This window comes from Zeus faber (assembly GCF_960531495.2).
Source record: "Zeus faber genome assembly, chromosome: 1".
In the NCBI taxonomy this organism is placed as follows: domain Eukaryota; kingdom Metazoa; phylum Chordata; class Actinopteri; order Zeiformes; family Zeidae; genus Zeus; species Zeus faber.
In genome coordinates this window covers 56,400,596-56,419,656 of record NC_137193.1, presented here as the reverse complement: position 1 = coordinate 56,419,656, position 19,061 = coordinate 56,400,596, and the positions used below count along the sequence as shown (strand labels likewise).

At 43.4% G+C, this 19,061-nt stretch overlaps 1 protein-coding gene across 1 annotated transcript; it reads left to right on the top strand.

Moving 5' to 3' along the window:
• The first annotated feature begins 170 nt into the window (after positions 1-170).
• Positions 171-2,981, top strand: gadd45ab (growth arrest and DNA-damage-inducible, alpha, b). Its single transcript, XM_080008680.1, has 4 exons — positions 171-280; positions 518-619; positions 1,209-1,422; positions 2,004-2,981. Exons 1-4 carry the CDS (start codon positions 231-233, stop codon positions 2,115-2,117), a joined length of 480 nt encoding a protein of 159 aa, XP_079864806.1. The 5' UTR covers positions 171-230; the 3' UTR covers positions 2,118-2,981.
• Positions 2,982-19,061: the final 16,080 nt, after the last annotated feature.

Sequence of the window (19,061 nt, the reverse complement as noted above, 5' to 3'; positions counted from 1 at the left end):
CAGCTGCATTTTCTCGCCACGTGGCGGCGGAATTGACCCGAGACGTCTTCGGGAACCGAAACTCAACCTCCGACCAATGACGCGAGTGTACGCAAATAGAGGTGTTTTCCAAAGAAACACCCGGTGCGGGCTCTGCAGACGCCAGTGAGAAGCAGAGGCTGAGAGGGAGCGCCCAACGCACGCTGCGCACACGCCGTTCTGGTTATTCTGGGACTGGAGGAACCGATCTGATGTGCAATATGACTTTTGAAGAAACCGGTGGAGACAACTCTACAGAAAGGTAAATATCACATTATTAATATGAATATGTCTGAGGGGGCTTAACAGTGAAAACAATTTTACTTAATATTTCTTCGCTATATTTTTTTTATCGCAAGGGATACATTTGTTCCAACTTCCAACGTGCTTTCATAAAACCACATTATTTTCTCCCCATTTTTGATCTTCCCATTTCCATTTTTTTTTAAATCTTTGTTTTGTCAGACGTGTAACCGACTTTTAACCGTTATTTCCCAAGGATGGAGTCCGTGTCCAGAGCCATAGAAGAGATCCTCAGATCTGCGTTACCTCAGGGTTGTATCACTGCTGGAGTCTATGAAGCGGCCAAGTCTCTCAATGCGTGAGTTTTTAAACAAATCTTTTATATCACAAATGCCAACTGGTGAACATTTTCTGCATGCCCTTAAAAAGTGTTCAAGTGTCTTAAATTCAATTGCTTACAAATATTAGGCCCTACAAGTCCTTAAAGTAGTCTTGTAACTTCCGCATAAGCAGTTTATCTGATTTTATATCTCTTACCTTCTACATTTACGTGTGGGGAAGATGCCTGTTTTAGATGAACCCAACTCACTTTATACTTACCTGCAGAGAGAATCACCAAAAATCCCTGTACTTACCTGTCTGAAGTTCTATGGGGAAAGGGGATCATTACATACCACATGTTATAATAACAGTTCATAGATGCTCATATATGAGACAAGTTCATAACCTACTCTGTTCCCACCTAATATATAGTACTTACTTTAATAGTTACCTGCAATACTTGAATAATTTAATAAACGAGAGACGATCTGTCCAAAACAGATTGGTCTATAAAGAGTATCAGATGTAGCTGTGGTGACACCTGCAGACACCCTGCTGGTGTGGTGCACGACCGACGAGGAAAAAGGAGAGAGACTTAATTCCAATGTCCCCCTTGTCGCCACCAGGGACCCGGACAACGTGGTCCTGTGTCTCCTGGCCACGGACGAGGAGCACAAGGAGGACGTGGCCCTGCAGATCCACTTCACGCTCATCCAGGCCTTCTGCTGCGAAAACGACATCAACATCGTGCGCGTGTGCAACATGGGCCGACTGGCGGAGATCCTGAGCGAGCTGAAGCCTGGCACCGAGCCCACAGACCTGCACTGTGTCCTGGTTACTGTAAGTCTTATTCATGCGCTCGGTTCGTGGCCTACGTGCGCGCTGCACATGCACGTAGGCCAGCTCAGCTGAGTACCTCATAAGGGCGGGGGGGCTGGGGACCTTTTACAAAGGTCTAACTGTGTAGGCATCGTTGAGTCACTATCATTTTTTTGTTTTTTGTTTTTTTTCCCCACTTTGGGCTGAGCTGAGTTCAGGTGAAGAACATCAGAACTATTGTGACGTGTTGCCCGGTGGTCGTTTAAAAACGTACATATTCACCCTCTGAATTTGCAGCTTTTTTTGTTATGTCTAGTGTTTTAAAGTCTCAAGGTTTTAAAAAGTGCACCATCAGACCAATGCCTACCCCCCCCCCCCCCCCCCCCCCTTTCTAAATAAGGGATTTTACATGTGTTCCTTTGTGTCAGCACTTCCTTCATAGCTCCACACCCTGTGGCAGAGCCTTGCAGAACACATAATCACAGCTTTGCATGCGACTTCTGTTATGTGATGTGAAATATTTACCGTCTGTGCGTTCTCACGCGTGCTTCACACACACACCGACTCATGCTTAATTGTCCCGCCCCCCCCCCCTTTCTCAGAACCCGCTGGCGTCTTCGTGGAAGGACCCGGCGCTGAGCAAAGTCAACAGATTCTGCAGGGACTGCCGCTGTCTGGACCAGTGGGTGCCGGTCATTCATTTACCAGACCGATGACACGACAATCGTGCTTGTTGACGTCCGCGTGCACGTACGGATGCATTGGAAACCAACCCCCCCCCTCCAAAAAAACCCGCCTCAACGAAAAAAAAACTGCACTAGACCCGTGAAACATTGCAGTTGGGACTTGTTGCGATGGGTCCCGGAGAAAGAAAGATTGCCGGAAAAACAAAGGACGGGGGGGGGGGAAGAGAGGTTCCAGCGGCCCTCGCCAGGTCACAGAGAGAGAGAGAGAGAGAGAGACAGAGAGAGAGAGAGGATTCTGCGCCAAGGAAGAGTGAGTCAGCATTCCAGACTTACTGGATTTACAAAGTGTGACTGAGCGCTTACAGAGAAGAAACAAGGCTTTTACAGGAAATGGAATCATGTGAGCTGGACGACGCACGTGTCTGGGAGCACAAGGAGTGGAGCGCGAGAGGGGGAGAGAGAGCGAGAGAGAAAGAGAGAGAGAGAGAGAGAGAGAGAGAGAGAGAGAGAGAGCTGACAGACCTGGTGAACTGGGCTTTGGGGGACTGGGATACTTTGACCTTTCATCTTGGAACAACTTTAACGTTTGAATTTCAAGGACCAACATCTTTAACAAATACCCGAACCGGACCAAATCTCAACAAATGCCTCTCCTGAGGTTGTGTTTATATTATGATGTGATTTGACGCGTGAAAGAGCTGTCATTGTCATTGTGCAAATGAGAACGTCTAAACATGCTGTGATAAGGGCGGGGCATTTTACCTTCTTGTATTGACTTTTTCCACCTCGTGTTGTTCTTAAGTTACTCTAATTTATTTGCTCAACTATTTATACAGCACAGTAATTAATGACGATCCTGTTCTTCTGTTCGACATGTCACTAATAAATGTTTTTAAAAAGTGTAATGACATGATGTCCTGTTTTATCGGGTTGGTGTGAACAGTAAACTGCCACTTGTCCAATCTAATCCTAAATGATGCTTGATGTATCAACACCTTCAATATATTGAAACGTGTTCTCTCCATATGGCTACTACTCCACTACTCAACCCTGGTGCAGCATACAGCGCCAGTTGATAAAAGGATGGGATGCTTTAACTTTACCAGAAATGTGGGTGATCTCGAAGCTAAGCAGATCCCAAAAAGTCCATTCTGAAGTGCATGAATTTCCAATAATGATGCCAATTATTAATGGATTAACCTCACAAAACCATGAGAGTTTGACAGTCAGCCAGACCTCTTCAACCGATCCATAGAGTTGTACAAATAGCATGATGGGCCGTGATGGTCAACCAGAGTGCTATAAACAATGACACATTCCCATGCCCGCTGATGGTCCAACAATGGGGTTTTTAACGTCCCAACGTAAGCCGCTGCGATGTCAGCCTGAGGTTACTCGCGGTGCAAGCCGTGAGTAAACAAGAATAGTCTTTTGTGTTCATATCAGGTGGAATGCAGGCGCCGGAAGTACAAGCTGTTTATCATCTGAGGTGGAAAGCTCAGGGCGTGCCGGAGGACTGCGTCTGTGGAGGTGAGGACCTGGTGAAGGTGGTGAACTTTACCCCACTCAGGTAATCCCTTCAAATGAGATCAGCCGCTGGAATTGCGACGCGAATGTAAATATTGCCGTCTCTTCACCGGACCCCGTGAAGGGGGGGGGGACTTTTGATGAAGTTAGTTTCCCGAGCTCTAGCGAGCACAATAGGTTGTAGCTTTGGTTGTAGGTCATTTCTATCCGAGGCGGAACAAAGAGAAATCCAGCAAAACTCTGATTTCCGAGAAAGTCCTGAGACGAAAGCGTCCGCGCCAAAGCCAACAGGGAGGCTATTGAGGAGGCTCTGAGCTGTTTCGGTAAAACAATCATCACCGCTGATGCTGCGGCTGGGCCGGGTCCATCTGTTTCACCGGAGTGACGATCACATTGATGTGGGCCAACAAATAAGGCCTGACCTGATTTCGGGGTGTAACATCACACCTCTTTGACTGAGAAAATAGGAAAAAAGAAAAACGATTATTGCATAATGGCCCTGCCTTGGCCCCAGGGCACCAAAAAAGTCACAAAAATATATATAATTAATCGTGATTAAAATGCCCCTGACCTGAAACGAGTGAGATAAAGCTTGATGGTTTGATGTGGACACTTGAGGGTTTGGCATTTTCTAATTATAGGTTTGTATCAAGTTCAAGTTCAAGAAATTATTTGTCCATCACATCAGCATAGAAATGACGTGAAATCGTTTGAATTGTCAAGTTAGATTAAAAAGGGACATGTTCTTACTTTAAGAGCATATGATCTGCCCTCCAGGGAAATGAAAGGACACATAGAGCAGTTTCTATTATTTGTGTTTTTTTTACAGTGCAAATGGAATTAATTTCAATCTCATTCTGCTGAGAACGACTTTAGCGCATAATGGTTTCAAATGTCATAGTTCCAAACAGCTATTTATAAAATGACATGAAATCTGCATTATGCCACAAATGAAGTGATGCCACATTTTTCCCAATGTAAAATAAAAACCATACACACAGGAAAGTGCTTGCATCCTCGGTTCAATAAACGATGGGAACGTTATCCCTGGGAGCTCATTCGTTCCGGTGGTGGGAAAATCTGGGTGAACTGGAAATGATGGAACAAGTGCATCAGGAAGTCAAACTCCATCCATGCATAAGATATATATTAAAAAAAAAAAAAAAAACTCAAATCTGGCTCTAATTCTAAGAATAGTGATGTTTCATCAATAAAACATATCTCATTATTAAGACATATTTCCTGTATGATTGTCTTCACCTCACTTTGTATTTGTTTCCTTCCGGTTTGATTGCACCAGCAGTACAACGTAGTGAGAGAAATCACTGGAATTATGACTCCTAATCACAGGCATAAAGTTGTTGGTGGTGGTTTAAGTGTATTTATCGAAATAATTACCCTCTTAAATCAAAGGCTGGTAGGCATAAAAAAAAAAATGTTTTTTCTTATTGAATTATTAACTAATGAGCTATTGTTCTATTATCATATATTAGAGGCTATAACAGAGATAAGACACATGGGAGGGAGTGTTCCATCTTCCACTTTGATTTATTCAACCACAAAATGTCTGAAATCAATAGAAGTGCAATACTCAACAGTTTTCACATAAACAAAAAATGTCTTCATCAACTTGATAAAGATGTGATAAAATACCTTCCCAAAAAGCTGTCTCTTAACTGAAAGAGTAAAATTAAAAGGGTTAATAAAGACGTGTGAATGAATGAGCTCAAACCAGGAGACTAATACTTATGTATTTCTGAATTGGCGTTACTTCTCCTGACTTTAACTAACATGACATATTTTTACATGGAAAATAAGTTCAAACCAGCCATTTTCAGACATAGTGACATCAATTTGATCTGTAATGACATCTATGGACCTGGGGCATCTGCGGTATAATATGATGTTAAGAAATACAAATAAAAATGGGGAAGAGTCACAGGGAAGAGTCCATAGCTCCAGAAAGAAACATTCAAATTAAAATAACCTTTTGATGAATATATTCTTTAAAAATGCGTCTTTATGGTCGTCCATTTGTCTAACCTATAAGACATCTGCACTTGAGGTTGACAAAAACTACTTACTGTGAGAGGGTGAAGCAATATTTTATTTATCCCCCTGACCAGTGAAGCTACCTGATTAAGTTTCCCACAGTAACGTTAGACACTGGCACCCACGCTGAGATCTTACTAGCTCTAAATACAAAGGCTCTATTACATTATCAAAAGAACGGACAAAAATGTAATTGCTAGAAATTACAGGAGAAAAAAGCGTTTCTGCTGTAAACACAGAATGATTAAAAGTGAAGATCTCAGAACAGCCTGTGGTGTGGGGATGGTGTGGTTTGAGCAGCCACACCTGACATGGATCTGGGTAATAGGTGGATCCAGGATCAGGGTGGCTGCATACCTGTTGCTCGTTGGTTGGTCTTACCGGCAACAGGTAAAACCGCCATCCCCACACACACTCAGGAGAGGAGCCCGTGCCATGACACATGTCTATCTGCTCCTGGGCTTATTCCAACTGGCCCCCTCTCTACAATAAACTGGTGTCTACAACCCCGACTCTGTGTCTCTCTGCCAGAGGTCTCTGAAAACGCCACTTGGGTGGTGGTTGGTAAGCCAAATTGCCACAGTCATCACTTGTTGACAGATTTCAAAGTGCCTGTGAGACCGATTGCATTGCTTCATAGTGAAGATACAATTTGTGAAAATGAAGTAATTTTGCAACAGATAAGGATGGTTTTATGATTAATCAATGTATTACGTCATTACGCCAATTCAAAGATAACCTTATGAAAGGGTCTTGTGATATTTAAAGGTAAAGGTAGAGCTGGTCGTCTGGTAATCTAAAGGTTGCTGGTTCAATCCCAGGCTCCTCCTGCTAGCATGCTGCAGTGTCCTTGAGCAAGACACTTAACCCCTAATTGCTCCTGATGGCTGCGTCCGTCGGTGTTTGAATAATTGTAAGTCGCATTGGATAAAAGCGGCTGCTAAATGTAATGTAATTTGTTAAGGCAAATGAAGAAATAATGGAATAAAATAGATTTTATTGTCTGAGCCAAACTTTCAGGTCTGGGAATCACCACACTTTACAGAGGATTCAGGTTGATTCCTATACTTCATCTGACAGCTTTATACACGTTTGTACGTCATGAATTAAGATAGCTACAGCCATGACAATTTCAGACAAACATTTCAGCGTTGACCTATCACAAAACCCCAGATTCCTAGACTTCCCAACCTTTTCTCAAAATATCAAATATATCCTGCGCTTCAAATAACAATGTCACTTCAAATACAGTGAAATATAGGGAATTGTTAAATACAAATAGCACATTAAAAATAAAAAAATGCAGAAATCTCTCAATAGATTTGGCAATTTTGGATTTGGGGACTAAATATGAAAAACTATGAGTAAGGACAGCGTAACTATGCTGCTTGCAAAACCAAGTGAGGGGAGAACTGAGTGAACTGTCTGTGCAGTGCAGGGGTTCCTAAATCTCTTCCCTTGGAGGGCCAAATGTGAATCTTAACGGTGTACTGATGTAATTAATTGCATTGTAAGCAATATACAGTATAAAATGGCGCAGGGATCCAGGTTCTGGAGGGCCACATTTGACACCACTATATCTAATGGTGCAGTGGGCTTGTTTAAGCGCACCGTGATAAGTAGAGCATCAAAACATCCACATCGGAACCCAGTTCAACGCTTTCACACACAGTACCAAAAACCTGGGGAAACACCTGACAAACACCTGACAAACAAACCCATTTTTTTACATTTCTGACATAAAGCTGTCTTTGTCTGCTACAAATATGGATCGATGCCTCCTGTCTCGCTGTGTTCTTTGTGTTTAAAATTGAGGAGTGGTAGAAAAAGGTTGAGGGGTGTTGGCCATAAGGCAAAGTGTGTACAGTTTAGCTGATTGTGTTTTTTCCAGTAAGAGAACGAAAACCAAAAAAGAGCAAGAACTCGGACGTATGTTCCAAATGGTGTTACAGGATGGTGCAAGGCTTCTTCTCCTTGAAAGGGTTTTCGGAGGCAGGGATTCCCATCAGGAGCGGGTCATACTTGGCGTGTTCTCCACAGTAATGCATCAAGTCGGACGAAGCCGTAGACACCTGGAGCACATGTAGTCACCGTGTTTATTCATATCAATGCACATGTGGATTACAGACTGGTTCCTATTATGGCGATACAGTATATAGATAAAGACTTTTTTTAAGGACTGTACTTTTATCCTCTCGATGGAGGCCTCGATCCTCAGCTGCTGGGCGGTCCGTCTGGCCTGCGTGAGGCTGCTGGAACTTTGCACTTTGGACGACATTTCTGTCTTCAAACAGCAGCGCTCAGACCTGCTGTGGAAAAAGAAGACCTGTCTGAGACCTGTATGGTTATTTTAGCATATTTGCATAACAAGCATTTTGCCTCATGACCTTTGAGAAATTTGAAAATTGATTTCACTTTCATCAAAGATAACTATGGTGGGGAGTGGCTTGGGCACCATATGCAAGTGGGGAGAGCCAGTACTGGCAACCAGCAGGGGATACAGTTGCAGGAGACTTGGTAAGTCTTGGGAGGCAGTCTTGAAAAGCTGCAGTGGTTTTACCTCTCTCTCTCTCTCTCTCTCTCTCTCTCTCTCTCTTTCTCTCTCTCTCTCTCTCTCTCTCTCTCTGTCTCTCTGTCTCTCTGTCTCACCCCCCCTCTCTCCTGACAGTGAGGCTGGGATTAATTCCTGAGTAAAGTTTTTTTGGTCTGAAAAGACTAGTCACCCTTCTGTGTTGCAATGAACACTTGGCAAAGTTAGTTTTGTATGTGCCTCCTGGTCCACTTCTATACTCTGCAACAAGAGACTTATAACAAATCAAGGTTCAAGTGATCCTGGGCCAAAAATGCCAGGGCCAATCTTTTGTCCCAGTCCAGCCCTGCTGATCTCTGACTGGACGTAGAAGAGTGAATAACCGATCCAGAGCTAAGCTACACCATCAAAACAAATAACAAGTAGACACGCAAACATTCATTTATAGTCAGAACATGTTATTTTCATTCCAAATCTCTAAAGAGATGATGGAAATGAAGCAAAAAAAAAAAAAGAATATGTACATATATATATATATATATATATATTAACCTTTATATATATATATAAATCTGGGTCAATATTTGCCAGATTCTGGTGATGGTGTTTTAGTGATCGTCTTGCAGTCCTGTTTTATCTTGTTGCAGCGTTTTGACTTTAATTTGATTTGATTTTTCAGAGCTGATCGCAATGATTGAAAAGGCAGTCCAACTAAAACAAATTGCCAGAACTACCCTTTCATGCTGTATGGCACTGTGAACGAAAATTCTAGAAATATGTCGAAGGTCAATGCTACAACCCTCTGCATTTGCAAAGTATTTGAACATTTTCAAATTCAACTGTAGGAGGAGGTCTTGCTTGGACCGAAATGAGATGAAGCAGTGACAGCGAAGCAGCTGAGAGGAAGAAGAAAGCGTGCATCTCTGTAATCCTCAGCCCACTCCTTTCCGCTTCCTCCACAGGAAGCCCAGTCCCCAGTTCCCCTCTGAAGTATAAATGATTAAATATGGTGCGGCTGCTTTAAAAATAGAGGCAAAAAAGAGAGAAAAAAAAAGAAAAAGCTGCAGAGGCATCTGTAAATAACCAAAGAAACACCAATGTAACTGCTGCAACGCTGGGGACTCGCACACTTAGTATTTATTCATTAAGTTATATGAAGTTCATTTATATTATACGCTTTTTGGTTGAACAATAAGGAGTCGCCACAATAACATTAACACCCAAAATCAGTATTGCATAATTTCACTTTCGAGTTACTGTTAACGTATTAACGTAACATATTGTAAAACTTTATCGTCAGATCTGCTAAGGCTTTTATTTGTTCAAATTGCCTCTGCACTTATCTCTCCCTCAGATTTGCGCGCCACAGTTGTAAATGGCTGCTTTTGTTCTCAAAAAGTAGGTTCTCTAAAAGTCCTCTGATCGGACAAGAGGGGAGGAAGAACCAAACAATACAGTGGCTGCGTCAGAGAAACGCCCGCTCCCCTCCCACCAGCGTCTGCGGGGACCCCGCCTGACGGCAGCGGCTCCAGCTCATGGGTTTGTGAGGGCCCACTTTACAGGGTGCGATGATCTGGAATAGATTGTCTTTACTCCTGGTTTACGTTTTGCTTGCCAACCTGCAAGTCTAAGATCAGGAAAAAGGGCCTTGGGTTAAAGAGCGACAGCCCTTGGTGTAATTTTTTCTAATTTGTATGTATGTTTTGACTCCAAAAAGTTGGGTTGGGTTTTCTTTAGCTGATATTTGTCTCTTTGGCTTCCTTCTACTCTCCATCTCAATCGACTGCTTGAATGCCTATTGTAGCTGGATCGCATTGAAACACTGTACAATTCAATGCACAATGGGAGTCTAAACACTTGCACATCTGGCTTAAAATATTCAAAGCTTGCAAGTGAGCATTGTGTGTCCAGCAGTGAATGAGAAGAATAGAGGCCTTTCTAAACACACGGTCCACTTCATCACCACTTTTACAAGGAAACTTGAACTAGTCTAATGCCGGTCAGGAAATTAAATCATCCTGTAAATTGTGTTTGATACATTGTTGAACAGTGAAACCTGAATTGGTGGCATAGTCCATCATCTACACCTTACAGCGATCATGGAGGTGAAGCTCCTTGCCACCATCTCACCAAGTGGCAAACCTGGCAGAGGTCAAGGAGGGCAGAGCACAAACCTAAGATGCTAAATAAGTCTTTCTGCTTTGGGCACATACAGGCCTTTCTGTGTGGTTTGCCTCTTTGAACCCGTGAGGTCCTTAGATGTGCCTCAGATGTGCTGCCTCTTTAAATAACCTCCTCTCCCTGGTTCGGTGAGGTCCAGGAAGGGCCGCCCTTAGTGTATCACTGCCAGTTCTGAGGGATGCTTCTTAAAATCCTCACTTGGTAAATAAACACAAGTGGTTATTTCAGCTTTTAATGCCCCGGTGCACCAATGGGTGTATGGGCATATAACAGGAATTTCTTATGCAGAATATGATCAAACTCAAAGGTCCAGAAGGTTTATAGCTCAGTTCATTCAAGGTTTATTGCTTAAAAATGCTCCAATTTCTTATAAATGTATACTATCTTTGAGGTTTGAAAATTAAGGTATCAAGCTGATGTCTAAACATACTATCTTGGAACATAATCATATTTAATGTCTCATTAAATATGTTTTTTCTCTAACTTTGGTTAGCTATTAAGAATATATTTACTAAATGCATTTTAGCATTTGTGCAAATGTAACATAACTTTAATGGCTAAAACTAAGTATGGTAGTGCCCGTTTACCGCTTAAGCGTCATTGTTAAGAGAGACAGCAGTGTAGCCTAGATTATTAGTTAAGAGCTACCCAGTCGCTTAACTGCGATGGCGGCAGAGTAATACTGTTCCTTTGTCTGCTTGATAACAATGCCGCCAGATTCCATAGTTTGCTCCTTGGTCTACAATTAGCTCCCTGGCTTGGGGTCAGCAGAGAGGCATGAGGACAATGCAGACGTACTATCAGCGTTGCACCACGCTGCAGACTGCTATTTGGGTGTTGCACAGAGCACAGGCACCAGAGCAGGAGCCGTGAGTCTTTACAAGTTTAACTGCACCCTCATGACCTCTAATCTCAGAGTGCTTGATGATATCTCGGAGCTAGATTGTGCAGAAGCCCGAGCCAGTCAGACGTGCAGAAAAAAAGAGACAAGATTCTGCTGGAAGCCTCCCACGGAGAAAAAAACAAAAACACAGCCCACCTCCCTATGTGTGTGAAGACAAACTGCATGACTAATGCTGAACGGCCGCATCTGCTGATGAGGAGCTACGATGGCGACAGATTTTTCAGACATGTGTTCAGACTGCGAGCCAAATGGAACTAAATTTAATGAACACTGTCAACTAACGCGGGGCAGAGGGATTTCAATCTATTGAGTCAGAGGACAGAAGGCTCAGAGAGAGAGAGAGAGAGAGAGACATTTCTCTCACTGTACTTTGCCCCGAAGCGACGTGAGGACATGTAACACCCCTCCCGAGAGGAAGGTCAGACACGGGACTGATAATTCACACTCCAGTTCTCTCCTTAATGCTGTCTCACTTCCCACCTGGGTGCACACAAACAGGTTATGTTGTTGTTTTTGTGTTCGTGTGTGTGTGTGCATGCGTGCGTGCGTGTGTGTGTGTGTGCGCGCGTCCACTCTGCAGCCACATTCTGCAGACAGTGGCAGTCGCTTACAAAGTTCAAAGCCCTGACTAACATGCCTTTGATACTCTTGAGAATTCAGCTCAACTCCGACATCCCATGCACGCCCTGCACAGAGGTACAGTGAGTAACTTCCAGTCGATGGAGCCTCTCTTTGAAGTGCGGGTTCCTCTCTTTCATGTGCTGTTAAGTCAACGGAAGACAAACAGCTAAAAAGCCCCAAAACCAGGTGCTGCTTTCACGTGCTGCACATCATCATGCGAGTGCGTTTGCATTTTTCTTCCATGCTGTTTTTCCTTTTATTGTATTCCAGGAGGACTGGCTTTTTGCCCTTTGTAGATTTGGCAGGTTGTGGAGATCTCACTGTGATCTGACACAGAGAGTGGTAAAATAACAAGAGAAGGCAGGACAGATATAGAATGCAATATGTCTCAAGTCTCACGTCTGGATATCCGGATGACCCCCCCCCCCAAGACAAAGCTCACACATGCACGAAAGAGGTGTGAATATTCATTTTTAAAACAGGCGACACAAAGAGCTTTGCATGTTTTTCAACTCTTGCCAGGGATTTTACGCGTTTGTCTCCCAATAAGTGTGAAAAACAATCGCTTTGAAAGTAAAAAAGCAAACACTGCAGATCCACACCATAGGCGGTGACAGACGTCTCTTCCCGTCTCCCTCCGCAGTGAATCACATCCAGCTAGACATAATAAAACAGGCCATAACTTTGCTGTCATCGGGATGTATTCTCTGAAAACATGGGGATGTCTCGGCTCAGAAGCGGCGTGCGAAACGGCCCCCAGGACACGCTCCGGCGCGGCGGTTAATGAACCCTTAGTCAACCCTGTCTGCTAGCATCTGATCCACCCGTGTGAGCCCCCTGTGCCGCTGGCCCGTGCGCCTTATCTGTGGCGTGCAGTCCAGCGAGAGACAATAGAGCAACGGTGAGCGGCTCCAATCTCTTGAAGGCTGACTGTGTCATCATTTCGTTGACCATAACTGTTTACGTGCCCTGGTGCTGTGAGGTAAAAAAAAAAAAAAAGAGGCTTGACATTTCAAAAGAGGGCAGCTCACCAACAGGAGAGAGGGAGGGTGAGAGAGAGTGAGAGAGAGAGAGAGAGAGTGAATGAGAGCAGCGTGACTGTTTTCATGTCTTTCTTTTTGCAACTAAATGGTCTCAAGATTGCCAACGGACGATCTGGTGAAAAAAGGCAATCTATGCAGGCTGCCATTTCCTGCTGGGTGGGGGACTTGGGTGGGAAGAAAAGTGAGATCTTCACTCTGTTCCGAACATATGCTGCAAAATAAACCAAGCTGTCTCCACCCTATCATGGGAGAAAAACTCCCTCAGCAGGAGAGAAAAAAAAATGCTTGCAGCAGTAAACTTCATTTGTTAAAATCCCCCAAGGAGGGCAATGTTAGCAGAATGGGGAAGAAAAAAAAAAAAAGAAATGGTCCCCTCTCCCACCGAAACTTCCTGGTGCCTGGGGCAGTCCTGAATCTGCCTGGGTCTCCCCGACAACTGATCTTTGTCTAGACAGAGGCCGTGGCTCAGCTCACCGGATAGGAATTCAGTGAAACCCACAGGCTTTCCTTCCCACACTACCTTTAGCCTGCCTGTCTCACATGGCACCAAACGCGCAGCTCGGCTCTCCCGACACACCGTCATTCCCAACAACACACACCAGCGCTTCTGTGTCATTACGAATACGGGTCCAACTCGCCCAGCAGTAAATTCTCCGTGCATCAAAACCAAGTCAATGAATAACACGTATGTGTCTACAGGAAGTCTGAGAGGCACCGAGCTGCATGGGAATTAATTGACTCGGCGGTGATAAATGATCATGCATGGGGCCGGTCAGCTTCATGGATCGAGACAATATAGTCCCCCCAGCACCATCTAGAAATCTCTTTCAGCAGTTTGTCGTTGAAAACGTGACCTAAATGTAATTTAAACACGCGACACGTGTTCATGCAAGACTTGGCTTGAAGGTAAAAACCCCAAACGTTCTACTTTCTCACCGCAAATGACCGCATTCAAATTTCAAATTCCAATGAAATTTCTTTCGCGTTGAGCGCACCTGCCTCCATCCTCGGAGCTGTGCATTTCTACCAGGGCTGATAATCCTACGTGCTCTGCTATTGCAACACATTTTAACAAAATCGTTTCAAGGTTGTGTAAATCGCATGCAGTTGGGCAATACATTGTTGGGATGCATAATGAATTACAATTACAGATAACGTTGTGAGCTGATGAGAAACATGACCCACCCACCATGTACCAAAAAAATTCAAAGTAGTGAGAAGATACATTTCTGTTTTGTTGTCACAATAGCGCTCAAAAATGCTTGTTAGATAATACAAACAGCGACTTAATGAATAAATACAAGGAGGAGTCGTAACACAACCAAAGCTCCCTCTTGTCAAGTCAAGAGGAGCCTGTAAAGTCGAATGATCTAATCATGGCTGGCAGGTCGGTGTGGCTCTGGACGACACAGACGAGGGGGTCCTGCTTATCAATACTTAAAAAAAAGGCAGAAGAGGAAACGAGAGCGAGAGAAGAAAGGGAGGGCTGGGAAAGAAATGCAGCCTTCTGACCTCACTGGCAGGAATGACAACCCCCACCCCCAATCCTTCCTGTGAACTTTGGAACGCCCCCCCCAGAGCTGAGTGAGCACTGGGAGTGCACCGTGGACCATCCCACAGGAATCGGGGTGTCAGACTGTGGACTATAGAAGCTGCAGAGGGCAGATTACGTGTCTCCAGTGTCCTTTTAGGGACGCAGTGTCCTTTTTGGGATAGTGGGATAGAGAGTTGACTGCCTGGAAGCAAGCTGCGGATTGCAGGCCTGCAGTCCTGAGGCATTAGTAATCTGCACTTTGGCCGCAGGCAATTCTTCTCCTCCCACCTTACCACCAATCATCAACACCAACATTAAAATTCACATTTCATAGAAAGACGCAAAGCAATGGAACAGTCGTCAACCAATGATTAAGTGTCACAAAGTGCAAAGGTGGGAATTTCCAACATACAGGGAAGTATTGATACGTAGTCAATTGATGCAATAATTAATTTCACACTTTTTAGGGAGTTGTAAGTGCCTTGCATGTGCAAACAGAAACATTTTCTACAAACAACAACATCAATAGAAATCTTTCTATGGCCAACATTTCAATGGCCTAAGCTAACGTTTTCCAATAATCCTATTCAAACTTAACCAAACATAATAACAACAAACAACAAACATAATTGTGTTTGCTGTAAGCATTGTCCTTTCCCTGCAGGGAAAGTACAGTATGTGTGAGCTATTTGGAGTGGTTTGTTTGGAGAACAGTGCAACTCCAATGGAAGGATTTTGCAGCTGGGAACAGAACACCACCCTGTTTCACCCCCTAATGAACATCAATCAAAGGCTCAGACACCCCGCCCCCAACTAGACAACCCAATTAAAACGTATTTCTGGACTGGCAAATATTTGCTTTATTCCACTTTGGTGGAGAAAACTCCAGTCAAGTCAGATGGCAACAGCAAAAGGAGCAAGAATTCCAAGCATGCGAGCGGCGGTAGGGGGATTTTCCGGGTAGAGATGCTTCTTGCTCTTTCCTCTTAACGGCCAGATATTTGTGTCTGTTCATGTGAAACAACTTGCATGGATGTCTGCTCTGCCAAAATAACTCCAACCAGTGTAGTCACTATCATCTCCCCATAGACAACAAGCACAGGAAATGTTCTAAACCTTTTTAGAAATTACAAAATATTTTTAGCATATTCCAAAAAAAAAAAATCCTATTTCCAAAATTTCCAACAGTTACATTCCAATTCAAACAAACTAAATCCCCTAAAAGAAAGGGTATGCAGTTGGCCACTTGCTTCCCTGGTTATTGTGAGAAAACTCACGGAAACAGGATCTGCCATGACCTAGTTGTGAAGTGGGATGATGATATGGGGGCAAAGAGATGCTTTTCACGGCTCTTTACCGACTTCCTGCCGCCCAGTTTATTCGCACCTTTGCTGGTGCAACAGGGACCATTTTAGCGAGGTCACACACTCTGGAAATCGACACCAGAGGGCATTGGATGGAGACAATGTTATTGTCACGGCTGCATTTCCATGCACGGTGAATGTATTGAAATAAACTTATGACAAAGCGTGACTGGTTCAAAACGCCCAATTAAATAAATCCCCTGTTCCTCTGTTCTAAATGGTTTCCGCCTCGGATACAGAGCGGTGGCGCTTTCTGTGGTGTGGAACTGATGAAGCTGAAGCTTGGTCCTACTTTGCAGCTTACACGAGTCAACCTTACACCTGTTGATGAGCGAAAGCCAGCTCAGACCAGATCAATGCATCGTGAAAGTGTTATCTGGGGCATCAAAAGTAATTCATCAAAATAATGTTCTTCTTTCAAACTCAATAGTGAGAGGCTAAGGTGAAAACCATGAAACCACCATTGAATCACTGACGCTTGATGTTTTTTAACAAGCCACATGCTGCAGATTATGCAAGGGCGGTCTTAGTGATCCAGAGGCCCCAGGCAGGACCCATTTGAGGCCCTTCCCCTCACTTCATGCAAGCATGGCTAGTAAACAAAAAGTATTTAAAGGGAGCTTTTCAGTGAGCAAAGCAAAATGAAAATTATAACTGAGCCATTCAAACGCTCTTCACTCAGTCAGAAGTAGACAATGGGAAAGATTCTGATTATTATTATTATTATAGAAAGATTATGAATATTTGAAATGCTATTTAAAATACTACATTAAATGAATCAGGAGTCGGGAGTTAAATTCATCATCTCAGAGTAGCTGGAAGTCAGCAAGGCTCATTGTTCCCTAAATCAGATGACTAGAGGAAACAGCATCACTCACAAAGACTCCATGGCTCGAAAGAGATAAGTCACTGTAAGAGGACTGGAGAGTTCAAAGTCGCAAGAGCTTTTGAAAGGCAGAACCCCAAAGGTGTGATTGGAGGAGACCTAGCAAGCACAAAGAGATGAGTCATTGGATGAAAACCTCTTTTTTTGGAGGACGAGAGGGTTAGAAGCCAGGTGACTTTCTGAAAGCGGGCAACACAGGTGTGCTAAAAGCACCCAGAGACCAGTGCTAAACATGAAGGCCACCCAGTGGTGTGATGGTGTTGTAACACAAGCACCCAGAACATATCCATATGCGTTGCTGGCATTCGAAAGCACACATGGCATTGAATGATCAAGTCTTCCAACACTTAACTTCACATCCAACGACTTATCCCATGAGCCACTGAGTCTAACAGAGCTTCCTAATCATTTGATTCAGGGAACAGGACTTGGATGGAAAACTCAGGACTTGAACCTGTGAGGGCAGCGCTAGACGGTATGTGTCTGAACCGTCACGCCACCAGGTCAACTTCTCGCTCTGCCCGTGTGAGTGAGTGATGCACTGTGCTGATCACTGGAGTGACAAAGGAAAACAGTTTTTATGAAAGTTTTTTTTTTTTATAAATCAACACTAATTCACGAGGCCCACGAGGGAACGAGGCTCGAGGCAATTGCCTAACTTTGCCATGTGGAAAGATTGCCTGTGACATTATGTTCTCTGACGCATATACAGTACATACAGAAGTGGGAAACACTGGTGAGACTGGTTGGGGAAGATCAATCCTACCTACGCTACCTCTCACAGATCACAACAGGTCCCCCCCATTTGCCAAAAAAAAGGGGAAGATTGGTATTGTGTTTCTGGCTGCTGGGAAGCACCCAGCTGCACCTTCAGAAACTTCATCTTCAGAAGCACCAGCGTGTTCAACATATGGTTGGATGAAACAATCCTCTACCACACAGTGAGACAAAAGAAAAAAAAAAACTGGCTCATAGAACTGATAGCAGGAATCAGATGAGTATTAACCACATGACTTCCTGCTCCAGGGAGAGCCCCTCCTGCCTGCGCCTCTGGTTAACCAACATGAGTGGGTGGGTGTGTGTGTGTGTGTGAGTGGGCTTTTCAGGAAGCGGATGTTGTAGAAACGGATGTTGTAGAAACTCGCCAAAGGAACAGAAGAAGTAAGATGCCCATATATGAGCGAATGCCTGGGAGAGAGAGAGAGAGAGAGAGAGAGCGAGAGAGAGAGAGGAAGCCATAACCGTGGAAGCCTGTGTTTTGCCTTTGCATGGGCTCACAATGCAAGAAATATATACACATCTTATTCCACACACACACACACACACACACACACACACACACACACACACACACACACACACACACACACACACACACACACACACACACACACAGAGTCAGAATGCATCCCCAAAAAAAAGAAAACCCTCCCAGGCAATTAAATAGCTCACGTTGCTTTAGCAAAATGAAAATGTACATTCAATCCCTCACTGAAAACTCTGAAAAAGATCATGTTTAGCAAGGGATCTTGTGCAGAAACCACGCTGTCATATAATATCCCTGAAATAAGCATGTTATCTCCGTAGTGGATCCTTGTGACAGAGAAGCATGGTGAAATAGGACAATAGAACACAACATTTTTGAAGTAATGGCCCTTTTTTTTAAATTGAACAGATTATTATAGGTTGCTAATGTTTTAGTCATGGTTGGTTGAATGAACACAGTCAGAGCCTATTTGTGCAGATGATGCAGAAGAGCTGCACAGCGGGTAAAAAGAGCCTTTGTTAAACACCTGCCATACATCAGCATGATCTCACTGTGTTTTATTTTCTGAATTTTCTTCTGGGATTATAATTAATCTATGTATTAATTATTAATAATAATAATTATTATTTTTCAAATAATCATAATAATAATTTATAATAATAATCATCATCATCATAACAATCATAATAATATCAATATTATAGAGAATAGAGGTGTATAGAGAAACCACTGTCAACACTGTCACTGAACAACCTTTGATTCTTTTTGGTTTCAGAATATTTTTAGTTTAATATGACTGTATTTATCTTTTTAACGCTGTCCAATGCTGCCATCATGTGGCAAGAAATGAACCACAGGATTTTAAGTTATTTCATTCCGCATCAAATCCTTACAAATTATGCTTTCACAATAGTTAACATCATATATTTTGATTGTAAAATGAATGTGGATTCCACAACAAAGAATGTTACATTTGATTAAATGTGTAACAAGAATGTGGCACATCTTGTCTCCGGTTAATATCCCTATAGAAAAAGCCCATGTATCCCCAAATCGATGTAAAAG